Source organism: Drosophila biarmipes, chromosome 2L (genome assembly GCF_025231255.1).
Source record: "Drosophila biarmipes strain raj3 chromosome 2L, RU_DBia_V1.1, whole genome shotgun sequence".
NCBI classification, from domain to species: Eukaryota; Metazoa; Arthropoda; class Insecta; order Diptera; family Drosophilidae; genus Drosophila; species Drosophila biarmipes.
The window spans coordinates 22,442,631-22,460,316 of record NC_066612.1 but is presented as its reverse complement, the minus strand read 5'-3'; the positions used below and the strand labels follow the sequence as shown (position 1 = coordinate 22,460,316).

Below are 17,686 nucleotides of genomic sequence, written 5' to 3'. Positions count from 1 at the left end.
TGATGGGATGTATGTTCAGACATCTGTCTACGCTATGCGTGAGCAAGCAGAGGATGGGCAGAACAAAACCCTATGCTCCCTTAATAGGGCGGGAGAGGGGTCCCGAAATGTGTAAGTGTCTGTCCTTACAAGTTATCAGAAATGTATTTATAAGCCAATTATTGCGTTGTTATTTAAGTTTCTGGACGAGATCACTTCTAGCCATTTCGGGAAACATTTGCCTTCAATACAAGTTTTTCAGCTAAATTTCTTATAACACAGTTCGGTACAAGATCAGGGCCCGAAGAGAAAGACAGCTTGGCTGTGTGAAGGCTTTGAAAAACGTCATCCTCACTAAATAGTGGCATAAAAATAGAGGGTGAGTGAGGGAGAGGGTAGGGGTAGGATGAAGTATATCGTATCCAACGGATTAGTACGGGGACTGAAAAAATTTGGCAAATAAGTTAGCAGTATCGGAATCACAAGAGGCGGATGAAGTATCAAAGTGAAAACAAGATGGAAGTTTTTGTGATGGGCTATCGTAGAATTCGGTTTTACAACCGCTTAGGTAACTATTGTAGCGATCGGAATTAAAAATTAAGAAATAAGAGCGAGCAGCCAGCTGACCATTCCATTAAAAATCCTAGTCATGTAATATCTAATAAAAGAGAGTTTACGAGGGAACCAGGGGACTTACAAGACTCGGTGGCAGAGGGAATTGACGGGTCAAACATATCCAAAGCGGAATATAGAGTTCCATAAAACCGATCCACAATATGAGGGGGTCGCCGATTGAATCTATAAAGGACCAGTCGATTTCCGATTAATGCCTATTCATGTCAGGGAACTTAGCTCTACGAAAACATCGAAAGGATGCTGGTGCGGTATCGGGACATTGCAGTACTGAAGCTGATACTTTTAAGGTTACCTCAAGTGTAGGATGGTACGCGTCTTCAGGATTCGAAAGAGGGCGAGTTCGACTCACATGCGTTTGCGAAAAAGGCATAAAACTTTACCAGAGCTGTTCAAGACTGAGCTTAGTTGTCCTAAAGATAGATCAATAAGACCGTGAACAAACTCATGGGATGAACTTCAATCTTTGTATGGCCGGCCCTAAACCAAAAAAACCCGTGGAAAAAGCTCATCGAAGCAAATGGTCGCCTGTTTCTTTGGTAAATCTGGTCAAGTGTCGACCGCTCCGCTTGAGCAACGCAGGACGGTCAATTCAATAGTTTGCCTGAAATCTTCGCAGAAATTCGAGAAATGATCAAGAGAAGACAGACAATTATGTACCATGACAATGCGAGCTCTCACACATCAAAATAGCGCGTTTTGACCGGGCAAATCGCCGAATTGGTGGGTCACCTGCCGTACATTCCTGACATTTTCAGTCGCGCACAGTAAGGAACAATTTCAATTTAATTTCCGTTCGTTCAAAAACCAAGTTTTTGATGTGTTTCAGTCGGAGTGGATAAGTGCCTCGACAATTGATTTGAGCACTTTGGAAAACAAAAAAACCATTTTTGATTAAAAATATTCTCAATTTTTTCTTGGGCCAAAAATGTTGATAATTTAATTGTCCATATTTTCCTTAGATTATTTATTAAAAAAATAGTTATATTTTTCTAATGAACTTCAATCTTTGTATGGCCGGCCCTAAACCAAAAAAACCCGTGGAAAAAGCTCATCGAAGCAAATGGTCGCCTGTTTCTTTGGTAAATCTGGTCAAGTGTCGACCGCTCCGCTTGAGCAACGCAGGACGGTCAATTCAATAGTTTGCCTGAAATCTTCGCAGAAATTCGAGAAATGATCAAGAGAAGACAGACAATTATGTACCATGACAATGCGAGCTCTCACACATCAAAATAGCGCGTTTTGACCGGGCAAATCGCCGAATTGGTGGGTCACCTGCCGTACATTCCTGACATTTTCAGTCGCGCACAGTAAGGAACAATTTCAATTTAATTTCCGTTCGTTCAAAAACCAAGTTTTTGATGTGTTTCAGTCGGAGTGGATAAGTGCCTCGACAATTGATTTGAGCACTTTGGAAAACAAAAAAACCATTTTTGATTAAAAATATTCTCAATTTTTTCTTGGGCCAAAAATGTTGATAATTTAATTGTCCATATTTTCCTTAGATTATTTATTAAAAAAATAGTTATATTTTTCTAAATTAGTTAAACTTTTAAGCTAAGGAAGTATTTTGTAGTTGCGAAACGAAAGCACCAACAAAATAACAACTGCATATATTAAATTAATAAAAAAAAGCCTTCATACTTTCTTTGAAGAGTTTAGTATATGGTTCTGTCACTGCACAACACTAGGTGTTGGTATATTTCTTGGCGTTGAAACGAACAGCCGGTTTATTTTAGGACGTTTTTAGTGTAAATGTGATTTTCCTAAACGGCCCATTTACGGTCACACTGCAGCCAAGTCGAAAAAAGACGCGAGAAGATGCATAGAAAATAAACAACGGTGAGATAATATTTTAAGACGTGAAATGGAAAAGTACCATTTATTTAAGTGAACGAAGTATAGCCTTAGACAGTGATTAATAATCCTTTGATCGGGTCAAAGCAGAAGGGGGATGTAGGACAGGTGCAAGTGTGTGCGTAGAAAAACGGCTTCTTAGCCACAAAGGGTGAGAAAAATAAAACCAGAAGTTTCGGTGGTTATGTAGTCCGCATCTCCACCTGGAAGTCCGGTTCTCGGTAATGTCCGAGTTGCCCTTGGCAACATCTTCACTGCATCTTGCACATATCCACACACCCTTCAGACGAGGTCCAAGGTAGAGGAGGCGAGAGGTGTTGAACGAATTGTGGGTGGGCGGATATCTCCATTTGGTGATGATTCTCTTCCCGAAAGAACGGAGTCCCAGCTAATTGGTGCTTCCATGCCGCCCGTCTCATTAGCGGCTCTTCAGACGTCAGCAGCCGTCACCTGTGTGAGAGAATGTTTAGACATGCATACATACACGAACCACATATGTACACCGAATCCGCAGTCAAACGCTTGCCTTTGCCCTGTTTAAGCTTGGGTTCTATGACGGATTATGCAACCGCCTCTATCTCTCTTTCGGTCGTCTCCGATTCTTTGGCTCAATGGACACGGCACTTAAACTAATTGTTTGTCCAATAACAAGGGTTCCCTTGGATAACTGGCTCGGTTGCGCTATCTGCGTTTGGCCATTTGGACGCTTGATAGCGCGCTAAGAGCCACGGGCTTTATTAGTGTAGCACTGGACTCCATTTCGGAACTACTTTCTCGTCTTTTGAGCCCACTAATTTAATTATTGCCGTAGATTCGTGGCACTTTTTTCGACCTATGTATTTGCATTTGTATTGGCCGTGTGCTTGGGCTATTTTTGTATCGGTTTTCGTTGTTTTTTGTGTTTTGGCTTCGGCCAAGCAGTTTTGGCCAGATTCTTGCTATCCATTAGAAGTGCGAAATTTGCACACACACAGAGTGTGAGGGCTAAATATTTACCATCAATAACAATATTGACTGAGAATTAATTTCGTTAAGAACTGTGATTACCTCCAGTCCGTGCAACCATCCGTCTTGATCACTTTTCGCCAGTGCCCGGCTTATCAATCCTACGAGTTCGTTGGCTGCTATCATCTTTCCCCCAACAGCTGGCCATCTACAACAAGTATGAAAGCTTCTATTTTTAATGTGTTCAGGTCAGTCACTCTCTACACAGGGAAGACAAGACAATAATTTCCTTTAATAGTTTCCCCGTCGTTCGCCTTCGACCCATTGAGTAATAATCTTGGGAACTGAAATCAACTAAACGTAATTGCTTTGTTGATGCAGGTTGCGGTTGCTGTGCTGCATTTCATATATTTCTGTTTACAAACAAATGAGAGGTAAATATTATTGGGAGCGTTCCCATTCGAACCGGACTCAATAATTCACGTCATATATATTATTCTGATAAGATAGGAGAAACGAAAAACCTCAACCAAAAATTGTTTTCCTTTTTGATAATTTATTTCAGTTGATATACATACACTCTTGCTAGTTGAGGTTTCCAGAATTTTCCCCTTAGATTTTATTCTTTCAACACACATTTCAGTTCACAGGAAATATGGTTTCCTCGCATGGCGTAAAGTTTTAAATGTTCATTGCGTGCAAACAGAAATCTGGAGACGGAGAAACTTACTTCTCCATATTTCAGATAGACACTATTATACTGCATTATTTAAAAGGGTCGTCCTGAATAATACTTACATTCCTCAACTATGTAGTCCACATTTTCTGTGCGTCGCCAGGACACGCAACTGGACTTCAAGTCATATCTTGTACAACACCCAAAACCCCACCCCGTCTCATTTATAACATTTACCTAAAATATTGATTTTGGACATTGTTCCGGCTCATTTTCCCGTTCCCCTAAAAAAAAAGTGAGAGTGGCAACAGTGGGTGATAGCAAAAATCAATAATGTCCAAAAAACAAAGTTGGTCTGATTATGTAGTAGGTTCAAAGCGATTAAAGGATAACCATTGTGGTTATTACAATATAGAGCAATGCACCTAAAAAAATCAGATATCATACATTATTACATCCAACTAATATAATTCTAAGATTCTCTGCCATTCCAATCTTGCAGGTGTACTATGCGACCGTACAAATATTTGAGACTACATACTGGAAAATGGAAGCAATATCGAAGATTTCCCTGATATTGTGTGCCTTGTTCGTCGTGGTCAACGCAGCAGTGGCCATTAGTGGCGGCAGTACAAACTGTCAGGTCACATACAGTAGCGCTGAGGCGCTACTGGCCCAAACCCTTCAGCAGCATCGACCGCAGACCAGGCCTCGGACCAGGATCTGGCAGGAGCAAGAGTTTTCCCTGCTGGGCTACAAGTTCCACCTGCCGTTCGTGGGACAAGCAGTGGACTCGGATCTAGATGATAGTGACAGTGATGAGGGTCTGTGGCTGGACGGCCTGGACACCGGATCGGAGAGCTCAGAGGTAGAAGAGCATGAACTCTCTGGTCAAGTAGATCCCACGGCCAATGTGTTCAATCTCAGGTGCGAGCATGTAGGCCTAAGGGCAGTGAACCAAGAGTTACTCTCTCCGCAGAGGTCGCTCATTAACTACCGCAAGGTGATGCTGGTCCATGTGCCTGCGGATTTCAGTAATCCTTTGAAGCTGCAGCAGAGCGAGAGCGTCCGGGAGTTTTCCTGGCAGGAAAGTAACCTTGAAGATGAGCCCCTCAGAGAGCTCTTCACTCGCCAGCCGCGCTGCTTCGAGTACATGGAAAGGTTGAATCTCGTTGAGAATCGATTAAAGTGCCTCCAGTGGGTCATTCCCCAGGCCACACGTCGTCTGAAAGTACTTAAAATTAGTGGTAATCGCCTGGCCAACTGCAGTCTAATGAACCTGCAGCACATGAATCAACTGGAGGAGCTGTACTTGGACAGGAATGCACTAAGCTTCTTACCGCAGCGCTTCCTGGGCGAGCTCGGCGAACTGCGCATGCTGAATCTCAGCCAGAATTTGCTGACAGAACTTCCTCGGGATATATTTGCAGGAGCCCTTAAATTGGAGCGGCTATATCTCTCCGGTAATCGGCTGAGCGTTCTGCCATTCCAGCTTTTCCAAACAGCACGAGACCTCCAAGTATTGGACCTAAGCGATAACCGCCTGCTCTCCTTTCCGGACAATTTCTTTGCCCGCAACGGGCAACTTCGTCAGCTGCACTTGCAACGAAATCAGCTTAAGTCCATCGGGAAGCACAGTCTGTACAGTTTGCGAGAACTGCGGCAGTTGGACCTTAGCCAGAATTCTTTGACCATCATCGATCGCAAGGCTTTCGAATCTCTGGACCAGCTGCTGGCGCTAAACGTATCCGGCAACAACTTGACCCTGCTGTCTTCCATCATCTTCCAGTCGCTGCATGCCCTCAGGCAGTTGGATCTCAGTCGGAATCTGTTCAAACAACTGCCCAGCGGTTTGTTTCAGAGACAGCGCTCTCTGGTGTTGCTACGCATCGATGATACGCCCATCGAGCATTTTTCCAATTGGATTTCGCGTTATGATGAGTCACTTGTGGATCCGCAGGTCCTTCATCGCTTGCGTTACCTTTCCTTGCAGCAGAACAGACAACTAACTCGGTTGCCGGCTACACTGCTGGCCAATACTCCCAATATAAGGGAGCTTCTGCTAGCCGAGAATGGATTGCTTCAGCTGCCCACCCAAATCTCAGGGCTGTCACGATTGCAGCGGCTCAGTGTCCGTGGGAATAGCTTGGGATCTTTGCCAGAAGGCATCAAAGAACTCAGACAGCTGCACTACCTCAATATTTTGGGAAACGAGTATCAGTGCGACTGCAGCATGTATTGGCTGACCGCCTGGTTGGCTAACACCAGCAATAGCCTGCGCCATTTGCGACCGCAGGCACAGACTAACAATGTCAGTCCCAGCCAGACTCCCCTTGACTCATACGAGAGCATCGACACCCAAATCGATGCGCTAAAGTGTCAATACGGCTATCCAGGCGATATGCTTCGCGTGCTGAGCAATCTCAACTGCTCGGTGCCCTCAGTGGTGCAGTTCTCAGAGCCCAAGATGCACAAGCTCCTCACCACGGCCAAGCTGGAGTGTCAAATTTCTGGCAGTCCAGTGCCAGACATCATCTGGGTGAGTGACACTAAGTATTTCCCTTTTGGGTTGATTCAAATTTATTTTTATGAAAATAATTTATTTAAAGCTAGCTAACGATTGAAAACTATAAGCGAAGCAGGGTGTAAACAGTGTGATTAACTAAATAAATTCTAGTTACTCCACTATTGCGTGTATTATTATATTGTTATTGTTGTTCAAGTTAAAGTTTGTGGGTGGATTTAGTTCGCAAAATAGGAAACAGTCGCTATACAGCTTCCATATCTTAATCTCCCTCATAGCTGGATCACGTTTATATGATAGTTGCGGCACTCGAAAACATATTAATTTATTTATATATAAAAATATATATTTTATTTTTTATTGCCAGCAGAAACTTATTAGTTTAATTTTTATTAGGTTACGCCACGGTATAAAATTTTGCGCCACCATGCTGATCCTGACAAGCGTCCGATTATAATCGATAGCAAAGAGGAAGCTCACCAGCCACCAAGTGCGAAGGAGCTGGCTTCCCTGATGGACGAGAGCTACATCCAGTCCCTGAACTTCACACGTCAGCAGAGCTTTATGGGTCAGCGCGTGGTGCTCGTGGAGAACGGTTCGTTGCTGGTGCACAATATTTCCAGAATTGACAGTGGCATGTACACATGTTACGCTTTTAATGTGATGGGCAAAGCCTCAGCAGTATTACGGTGGGACCACCTACCAATTAATTAAACTTAATGCTAAATACTCTCTGTTTTCTAGACTGTACATCGATCCCATTGTGTTCTACCGGGTAAAGATCGGCAGCATATTGTTTGGTACGGCCTTGGCCACTGCATTCCTTTTAATAACCCTAGTGATACAGGGATTGAGAAGCTGCCTGTTACGCTGGGGAATCTGCAACCGCTTCTATTGCTGCATTAATCGGAACAAAAAGTCCCCGCGGCCACGCCAAATATACGCCATGCTAGACAGCATCGAAACCTACAAAAGTCAGCAGTTGGAGAGATTGCGCGAAAACTACGCCCAGCAAGTGCACCGCATCCGGGAGAATTGCGCCCAGCAGGTGGAATGGATTCAGAGCAGCTACACCAGCCAGGCCAAGCACATCCGCGAGTTCCGCGATATAGGCTCTAATCATCTTACTACTCTTAAGGACCAATACTACGATCAGGTAAAGAAGGTGCGTGACTACTCAACTGGCCAGTTGAGCTGGGTGCGAGAAAACTATGTCTTCCAGAGGAACAAAATTCGGAAGTTTAGTGCGCATCAGGTGCTGCGTCTCAGGGAGGGATACAAGTACCAGCAGCAGACTCTGAACAAGGTGCTGGAAAACCTTCCCAGTTTCTACTTTGAGAATTGTCGCGGACGATGTGAGGAAGACATTGCCGAGGGTAAGATTACAATGAATGTATAGAATGACTGTTTTTACTTATAACTACAATAATTTATTAACAGACCTAGACTGCTATTTCAAAGATCAAATGGACTTTGCAGGCTCCAAAGAGCTGCACATACAAAAAATTAAAACGCGCCTATCTGCCAATTACTCAGCTAGCAAGGCGTCCATTTACTATACACCACCTGACGTCGATCTGCTGCATAGTTCGCAACTTAATTTGCAGACTTCTCCCATCCACATCAACTACATTGATGAGAATCTTGACCAGCAAAAGCAATTAGAGCACGACTTCAAAATGGAACCACAGTTACTCCTTTACAATGCCCCGATTCTCTATCGGAACCCCGAAGGAGCAAGCAGCAGCGGACATGCGGCTGCCGTAGCGGCAGCAGTTGCCCTGTCGCAGTGCATAAGCGTGGAGGACAATAACCAAGAGCAGGAGATGCACCCGCTAAAAAATACCTGTGGTAACAAAGAGGAGCTGCCCAAACTGCAGGACGCGAACGAAGTGAAAAACTCGAAATCTTGTCCGGCCATTTATAAAGTGTCCAAACAGCAAGACGGCAGTACTCTCCATGAGCTGCAAAAGGAGGGCGAAGCCCCCTACCAAATGCTGCGCTTGAATCCTGTGGAGACCACCTCGCTAACATCAACGCCGGCGAAGACAAAGAAGCTGAACATAATCCTGGATGAATGTGGCAACGGTACGACTAGTGGTACTTCGCCATCCGAGTCCAGTTGTGAGTCCAACAGCTTGGACGCCAGTTGCAGTGATGTTTGCCAGCATAGCAGCAAGTTGGCAAACACCTCCCCATCATCTCCTCCACCCAAGGCAACCCCTGCCAATACCTAGAGATTTTTTTAAAATTAGTAATTATAATAAAATGTATGGAAAACATAAATTTTAATGATGCAAGTTAATTAAAATTATGCGCATATAGAGGTAAAGTTCATGGTTATGAATTAATGGTAAGGCAGAAAACAAAAATTCAACGTAGAGTTAATTAGCAAAACACATGAATTCAAGTGCTGAACATTAGGAAATATTGGATGAGATCGTCCTAGTATACCGAAAGATGATCAAAAACAAAGCTTAAAGATTTTAAAATTGAGATCAACTCACGCCTGGAATCGCTAAGGTATCATGTCAATAATACTTGTAAAGTCCCCCCCACTTGTGATTTCATTACATTACGAGTATAAGCATCAAAATAAAAAGGAAGGCGATTTTTAAGTAATAACAACACATGTTAATGAAATTGTATCATAATAAAGGAGTATATAAAAATAAAATAATTACTGTAGCAAAACTACTTTATTTCCCTATCCCAACTGAAGATACTATGTTGTTGATTGTAAATTATAGTATTAATTGCCCAACTAAAATTTGTATATAAATGTTAATTTATTGACAGATTTTATCACTTGCAGAAAGCATACAATACGCAATAACAATAACAAAATAATGTCGAGAACGAGCTACAATTTTAAGGATCGGGGCACTCGGGCTGCTTGAGGATCTCGATACAGCATGGATTGGCGTCGATCTTGCACACCTCGCTTTCCGTCTCCACCTCACTGAGATCAGTGAGGTCGCACTCGCAGGGGAAGCACTCCATCTCCCCGCCCTCCTCACCTTCAGCCTCCTCACCCTCTCCATACCAACTGATCTTCTCCTCGCTGCGAATGCTCGGCACAGTAGAAAGCGAGCAGACCGAAAGCTCAGAGTCGGAAATGGCCAGAGGAACCGGCTCTTGTGGCAGCAGCGAGAAGTCGTAGACAGCGATCTCCTGGGCGAACCAGAGAGTAGGCGCCATGGGCGAGTCGGTGACTTGCTCGTCATCCAACTGCTCTTCCATGTCCTCCATGTCATCATCGTTGCCGATCGCCCTAAAATTGTAGTTTGCTGGCAGGAAGTAGCCTAGCAGGAGGTACCTATTGTTGAAGCTGAACACGGCTGGTCCATTCGGGTACAATGAGTCCCAAATTCCGTGTAGAATGGTGCATTTGTCTTCGTTTCCAATGTACAGCTCAAAGGGACCCGTTCGCATATTACTGTTCCAGGTGGCCTTCATTCTTAAGGATAAGCAACAGGCATCCGTGCCGTTATTAAAACGATAGATGCCCACCCCATGTCGCTGACCCTTGAACCAGTCACCTGAATAGGTGTCCCCATTCACGTAGTTGTACCGCCCCTTGCCGTGCTTCAAGTGCTTGCGCCAGTTGCCCTCGTACACAGATCCGTCCGGATAAATGAAGATGCCACGCCCACAGCGCTTGCCACAGCGGTACTGCCCGTAGTACCTGGATCCGTCCTTGAATACATACAACCCTATTCCGTGGCGACGTCCTTTCCGGTAGTTTCCATCATACTGATCGCCATTGGGCAGGATAGCCCAACCTCTACCGTGTCTCTGTCCTGCCGCATTACGACCGCCTATATAAAGCTAAAATATTGGAAAAGTAAAACGTCATAAGGTACTTGAGATCTATTTGGTGATTGGCCAACTATTCCTTGGTCAATTAGCAGGTATTCACAAGACCAAGTCTAGCTCTTATAGTTTCCGAGATCTTAACATTCATACGGACAGACGGGTGCCATCGACTTAAACACCCATGGGAGACCAAGGGGCATTAGAGTGCGCGAGGCACCTTGCAAAAGAAGCTTAAGAATCTGCAGGCAACTCTCAGCTTTCTAGCTTTTATAATTTCCGAGATCTCAGCGTTCAAACGGACGGTCAGACAGACCCTTTTACGGGTATAAAAATACAGCTATTAAAGCCTTAAGTAACTTTGATTTTGGTTGCGCTTTTTCCGGGAACTACTGTCTTTAGTGCCAACTTACGCCTATGTTGGGACCCAAATCCTGCTCCTCTTCTGGCGCCGACAGATCCTCCTCGGACAAGTCCGTTGTGGCCATAGCGATTTTGGGGGGATTCGCCTGGTTTTTTATTGACGAGTAAAATACAGATTTTTCTTACGACTTACTTTCGAAAATATTTTGTGTGGGAATTAAATAAATTATTCGGTTTGTTTAGTTAACTTGCAAAGGCTTACTACAATAACTTTGGGCTATGTTTTCGCATAGAAGTAGTTGGCCAGGGGATAGCGAATGGTAAGAGCAATCAGCGTGCACAGCACCTGGAACCCCATCAGCATCTGCGTGACCACTCTTTCATGGACTGGTCCAAAAATGACTAGCACAAAGTTGATGAGGGTAAAGTTGTTTGTCCTCACGAGTCCATCCGCTTTGGCATGCCAGCTAATGAGTCGCAATTTCCGTAGAACGTTGACCATTAGGCGCCCCGGAGTGCTTAGATCTTCCAAGCGGAACTCTGTGGTGCTGATGTGAAGCAGGTCCGTCTTGCCATCGTACTTGGGGAGCCGATGGCGGGGACAGGGCACAAAGTGGAAAAGTTGCGGCGTAGAGTAAAGGAAGTTCAGGATCTGCGGCATGAAAAAAAGAAGAAGGGTCTTGCTGAAATGTCCCAGGATGCCGACTACGGCAAACGTCATGCCCGCAAAGTAGCAGTACGTGTCTCCGACGAACACCTGCGAGGGATATCTGTAAAAAGGAAATTTCAATCCTTCAATTTTGTATATTCAAGTATTTTGCTCGCCTTTACACAAATGTTAGTTTCGGGAGTGTCTCATAAATCTCGTTCTTTTACTTTCTTTACTAATGAATCGTATTTGATAAGTCAATACTCTTGAATTATTATGTAATTTATTATGGGGTTACAGTACAGACAAATATTTTTGATAGCGCGTTTACTTAAAGTTCCTTTATTATTTGTGTGCACAAGGTGCGTATTTAACTATTTTGTAAAAAGGTTACCAGAATCAAACGCCAATAGCTGCCTTAAGAGGACATAAATGTAGTCCTCATCGTTTGTGATATTCTCTTTATAGGCACTTTTATGATATCCGAGTAAGAAAAAAAAGGACTTCGGCAGGCTGAAGTTTGTATACCATTGTATTCCCAATAGTAAATAGTAGTTTGTTTTATATTATTTTCCCACCAATTTACCGATCGTTCCTGTGGCAGCTATATGACATAGTCGACCGATTTTGGTTAAGTAAATTCGAGAATTTAGAAGATCGAAATTATATTTCCTTCTGCAAGGGTATAAACATATCTCCGCAATTATACGGTTCTTTAAATAAAAGAATGATTTTATTTTCATGATATAGTTTAAACTCCAAAGGTTTGCAAACTTCGGATTACTTCTCCTTAATCCTTCTTTGAGATTAAACCTAGTTTTGTTTGAGTAAAAGCAAAAAAGTTTTGATAAAGGTATCAAAACAAAAAACAAACAGAAAACAAATAAAAAGCAAGAAAGGAAGTTAGCTTCGGCAAGCCGAAGTTTGTATACCCTTGCAGTTATAATAATAAACTTTAGTAACACCATGTAACATTTTTAAGGATTGTTGCTTCAGTGATATTAAAAAAAAAAACTATTTCATTATTTCTCCGTCCGATTTTTATTAAATTTTATTCAAAATATAAAAAATTGTTTTTGATTGTTGCTGACTTAAGTGATGTTAAAAATAAAATTATTTCATTCTTTTTTTCAGACCATTTTTTTTACATGTATACATTAGAGTAGTCCGATTTTTACTAAATTGAACTCGAAATTCTTAAAAATATAAAAAATTATATTCCCAATATTTTAAGGTAATATGTCAAAAAGCCCCAAAAGCTACAATCTATATGGTATAGTCGTTCGATTTTGATAAAATTTAATTTAAAACTAATTAAAAATATGTTATTTCCAAGCTTAGAAGGTTATATGTTAAAAAACACCAAAGATATAATTTGTTATACCCTTGCAGAGGGTATAATGATTTCAGTCAGAAGTTTGCAACGCAGTGAAGGAGACGTTTCCGACCCCATAAAGTATATATATTATTGATCAGCGCCACTAGACGATTCGATCTAGCCATATCCGTCTGTCCTTCTGTTTCTACGCAAACTAGTCTCTCAGTTTTAAAGCTATCGGGTTGAAACTTTCCCAAAAGTCTTCTTTCTATTGCAGGTAGTATATAAGTCGGAACCAGCCGGATCGGACAACTATATCTTATAGCTCCCATAGGACCTATCGGGGAAACAATTAAAAAAAATTATATCTTCGGGTTTTTCGGTGTTATTTAACATATAACCTTCTAAGCTTGGAAAGAACATTTTTTAATCAGTCAAATTAGAATTACATTTTATCAAAATCGGACGACTATATCATATAGCTGCCATTGAAACTTTTGGAAAATTGGTGGTATGAAAATAATTCATATCAGCTATATGATAATGTCGCCCGATTTTGATAAAATTTAATTCGCAATGCAAAACCAATTAAAAAATGTAATTTCCAAGCGTAGGAGGTTATATGTTATGAAACACGAAAGATATAATTTTTTTTCTTTAAAACTAAGAGACTAGTTTACGTAGAAACGGACGGAAGGACGGACATGGCTAGATCGACTCGTCTAGTGATGCTGATTAAGAATATGTATAATTTATGGGGTCGGAAACGTCTCCTTCACTGCGTTGCAAACTTCTGACTGAAATCAATATACTCCCTGCAAGGGTACAAAAACTTGGCAGATGGAGATTCGAGTGGATTGGGGGCATTTTTTATTTAATGATAGACGTTTAATTTATAAGTTTTCTAAATTTTAATTGGTTGTAATTTTTAGTTTAACGTGTACATATTCTTAGGTTGTTAGGAAAAAAAAGCACATTTATAAAATTTTAAAAGCAAGCTGTCCAACAGCAACATTCAGTGTTGTAAAGAAGAGCCTGTTCAGTTCTAGCTAGCTTGACGGAAAAAAGCTAGATTCCCGCAACAGCGGCGAACAGCTGGGAGAGGACATCTGAGACAGCTGTGCGGGGAGGAACCGAAAAAAATTGGGCGTGTTTGCGAGCCAGGAAAAGGCGAGAAAAGTACGAAAAGTTTGATAAGAATGAGCAGGAAAAACGGCATAGAGTGAACCGGAAACCATGGTGAGGAGCGCAAGCCTGGCAACCCACTCCTCGTCAGCTGGAGCCGGTGTCGGCCGCCTGGCAATAACCAAGAAGCTGGTTCTCTGGTCAGTGCTAGTGCTGCAAGTGGGCTTCATCGGCTGCATCTGGCTGCTGCAGATGAGCCGCGGACAGGAGTCTCAGCAGCGCAGTGGCATGGATCAGATTGGAGCGCGGGTAAACTTTGTGGCCAGCAGTGAAACTGCCCCCAATAGGCTCTTGGAGAGGATCTCTCGTGTGGACGGAACCCGGTGTACCCGGCAACAGGATAATGTCAACCGCTATGACAGGGACTTTTACCAAATGAAACCGGACAGACTGAACGAATCCCACTTGCCCGACTACAACGTGCCTGCCTATGTGGACGCGGAGATGGGTTTGACCCCTGCCCTTTGGTGTTACCGCGAGGGCACCATAAACGAAAGTCTGCGGCTCAACGATGTGGACTACCTGATGGCCCCGCCGCAGTGCAGATGTGAAAGTGGCTGGCACGGAAGGGATTGTGGCCAGCCGGAAATTATTTGGCGAGCTCTGATGACGTCCAATCGGGCCAGTAAACGGGGCGGAAGCACACCCCTTCAACTGGTCGAGGCCAGTTCCACTTCTTTGCACCGCCTGTTTTACATGCTGGAGCTGGGAGTCTGGGACCATCTTAGTCTTGAACTCTTAGAGCTGCAAATTCGAGCTCTTATAGAGGTGGTGGACTACTTCCTTATATACTACATAAGCAACGGCAGCAAAGAGCGGAATCTGGAGAACATGCTGGGCAGCAGAGCCGCGTACACACTGCATCACTGCTCTTCTGAGAGCAACTGTAGCAGCTCCATTGCCTACAGCCATTTCAGGCGCAAGCTGTGGCAGCATTGTGGCGTTCAAATGCAGACTCAGGATCTACTGCTGCACGGGGATAGTGGAACCGTCTACGCTCCTGCGGCTCTTAAGTTTCTCAAATACTACGCAAAGGATGTGCTACCTCTTAAGTTCCGTTTGAAGTACAACGTGTATGGATTCTACTGGCAGCACCCAAAAAAGACCCTACTGAATGGTGTTATAAGTTCCTTGGGGCACCTGCACAGTGCCCAACTGGACGCCCACCGACTGCACCGGCTTGCGAGCAGCACGTTGGGCGACCTCAATCACTACGGCGGGTGGACCTGCGAGCTGTGTCAGTCCCCCGAGCAAATTGTGCTTCTATTGCAGAGCTTAAGCCACCAAGAGCTTCCTGTAAAGCTACCCAACGATACCCGGAATGCCCACATCGATGCCAACTATATGCAGCAAATGATAGCCAATGGAGTTCACATCGATGGTACCACCAAGCTCCTCCGCTTGCGGGAGCAGAGCGAGAAGTATTTCGCTCCGGAGGAGGCACTTTTGCACAGCAGCCGGTATGGTCAGCTCTTGGTCAATCTGTACGATGTAGACGTCCTAGAGGACTTACAGGAGGAATAAACACGCTGTCAAACTCTGATAAGGGCAGGGCACCCTAGTGTACTAACATAAATTGACGAATATGTATATTTATATGTGCCTGTTTTCGAAACCCCATCAATCTCATATCATACTCTGCCTAATCCACTCATGCACTACTTGCCCTTCTGTGCTTTTGGCCAAGAAAATTCCAAATTTAGTATCTCAGCAGACAGGACAGACAGACCCGCCATCTGTGATAAGGAAATCAGAACTAAACAAAGAATTTATGAGAGAAAAATGAAGTGAACAGAACAACGGAAAGTAATCTCAATTTGATGGAAAAAGTTGTGAAATGGGTTGAACGGAATTTAGCTCTATTTTTAAGATACATTGGTGTAAACCTACATGATCGGTTTGAGAAAGCTTTTTAGGTATACTTTGATATTGATACGAGTTATTTAAGCAACTTTAAATTTGGTTAAACCTTATGCGTTTTTTGTGTTATTATCCTAGAAAATTATTATATTTGCAAGTATATTTGTTACCTTGCCGGATCGATTCAGTATTAAATATATAAAGATTATTTAGATAAACAAAAGCCAGACTTACTTGTTAAATTTCCAAAGCGCTAATGTTGTTGTCAGAAAAGGCAGCATGAAATAAATGGAGAATATATGCGAATCCACCTGGTGGCCCAGAAACAATTCAATAGCATTGAACAGCAAAATGGACCCCGCAATTATCAGAGACTGTCCCACCTCCAGGCCGTTGATCCCTGCCAGGATGTTGATGGCATTGGTGCAGAATACCGCCAACATGCCCATAAATACGTAGTATAAAGCACCTTAAAAAATGAATGTTGATTAAACATAAAGCAAATAGAGTATCATACAAATTATTACAACAGATGTTACAAGAAATGTGAGACTTAATGCACGCCACTTTCCTTGTCCTTGAATTATAAAAAATCTAGTAAGGCTACGATTTTAAAGTAGGTAAACATTCCATCAATTTTACTACCGAAAAACGTCCCGTTCAAGTAGCATATTGTTCATGCAGACGGGCATGGCTAGGTGGACTCGGACTCCTTGCCACCTGTACTGACGAATGTAGCATACCCTTTGACACCAAAGAGATTCCCTAGTTCTTCAAAACCGGTATCCGTTTACTAGGGGAAACTTTGTAGCTACCTATGTTCAATGAGGTGCCAAACAGATTCCTCGCAAAGTTCGGCATAATGACAGTAGTTGAGTTATAGTTGACATAGTAGACCATCAGCAGGGGCAAAGTGGCGATGGTGGGCAGGAGTAGCTTGTGGCGCCAGCGCAGATCCAAAACGTCGTCGGCAAAGCCCAGAAAGATCATGCAGCAAATGGACAGGAGGGCGGCAATCAATTCCACGAACTGTGCGGGCGATAACGGCCGATAAGGTCGCGGATTGTGACATTTTTAATTAAATAATTCACCTTATCGTGTGGAAAGGTGGCGGGTTTTCCTCCGGTAACCGCATCCGTGGCAGCCGCCTCATCGAAGGCGAAGGGAATGGGTATGAACAGAAACAACGAGACCAGGAACACACAGCCAACCAGTACGCCGAATGATTCCGGTCTACAAGTAGGGATTTTTTTAAGGGAGTCTGCATCTTTCTAAACAGAAATCAACACATACACCTGCGGCTTTTCCTTCTTGCACAGATCCTTGCCGAAGAGATTGGCCTGGATGAACATCTCCCGGAAGCGGGGAATCATCCGCACCGTCATGCAATAGGCAGCGCCCGAAATGGCTGCATTGATGCCTATGGCAACTCCCGACATGGCCGACCTTGACAAGGCTCCTTCCCACTGCACTAATTGAATTAGCTGCTGCCCTGTTCCCGGAGAACGCACCGGGGTCACGCGTTTGGAGTGTGGTGGGTATGTCGGGAAATTTGGAGTCCGTGGAGGCCTGCGGATCACTCGATCATGGTGCTTAAATTAATAATTACGCCGACGAAAGTACACGCAATTACAATTTGCTGATAACAACAAGCCCAGCTGTTTCAGCCGGATCAGTGTGGACGCTCTTTGTCTGTCTAAACATACCATATTGCCAGCCGGTTGATTTAAATTTAGGAGCTCGAAAACTTCCAAAGGCCATTTGAACAGAGTTGGGAAACTTGATCTTTAAATTCCCTTACCCCTTAAGATATAAATTTTTATTTGCTGCCGCTTCAGGTATTTTTCATTGGCATGGTTCATTCAGCATGGTTCAATGGAA

General features: G+C 43.4%; 4 protein-coding genes and 1 long non-coding RNA gene across 5 annotated transcripts; 2 read left to right on the top strand and 3 right to left on the bottom strand.

The window, feature by feature from the left end:
* Window positions 1-2,351: 2,351 nt before the first annotated feature.
* On the top strand, window positions 2,352-9,294 carry LOC108036744 (uncharacterized). Its single transcript, XM_017113053.3, has 5 exons — window positions 2,352-2,454; window positions 4,593-6,629; window positions 7,011-7,303; window positions 7,359-7,990; window positions 8,055-9,294. The coding sequence occupies exons 2-5, from the start codon at window positions 4,638-4,640 to the stop codon at window positions 8,849-8,851; spliced, it is 3,714 nt and encodes a 1,237-aa protein (XP_016968542.1). The 5' UTR covers window positions 2,352-2,454; window positions 4,593-4,637; the 3' UTR covers window positions 8,852-9,294.
* Window positions 9,295-9,384: 90 nt separating this feature from the next.
* On the bottom strand, window positions 9,385-10,992 carry LOC108036747 (radial spoke head 1 homolog). The gene is made up of 2 exons (XM_017113056.2): window positions 10,844-10,992; window positions 9,385-10,445 (listed from the first exon to the last, which is right to left on the bottom strand). The coding sequence occupies exons 1-2, from the start codon at window positions 10,916-10,918 to the stop codon at window positions 9,486-9,488; spliced, it is 1,035 nt and encodes a 344-aa protein (XP_016968545.1). The 5' UTR covers window positions 10,919-10,992; the 3' UTR covers window positions 9,385-9,485.
* LOC108036746 (UDP-N-acetylglucosamine--dolichyl-phosphate N-acetylglucosaminephosphotransferase) lies at window positions 10,905-17,482 on the bottom strand. The gene is made up of 5 exons (XM_017113055.3): window positions 17,099-17,482; window positions 16,897-17,038; window positions 16,621-16,834; window positions 16,040-16,274; window positions 10,905-11,563 (listed from the first exon to the last, which is right to left on the bottom strand). Exons 1-5 carry the CDS (start codon window positions 17,242-17,244, stop codon window positions 11,071-11,073), a joined length of 1,230 nt encoding a protein of 409 aa, XP_016968544.1. The 5' UTR covers window positions 17,245-17,482; the 3' UTR covers window positions 10,905-11,070.
* Window positions 13,801-16,111, top strand: LOC108036745 (uncharacterized). Its single transcript, XM_017113054.3, has one exon. The coding sequence runs from the start codon at window positions 13,997-13,999 to the stop codon at window positions 15,467-15,469; it is 1,473 nt and encodes a 490-aa protein (XP_016968543.1). The 5' UTR covers window positions 13,801-13,996; the 3' UTR covers window positions 15,470-16,111.
* LOC127010730 (uncharacterized) lies at window positions 16,310-16,612 on the bottom strand. The gene is made up of 2 exons (XR_007763508.1): window positions 16,451-16,612; window positions 16,310-16,382 (listed from the first exon to the last, which is right to left on the bottom strand). It is a non-coding gene; the product is annotated as an uncharacterized LOC127010730 (long non-coding RNA).
* Window positions 17,483-17,686: the final 204 nt, after the last annotated feature.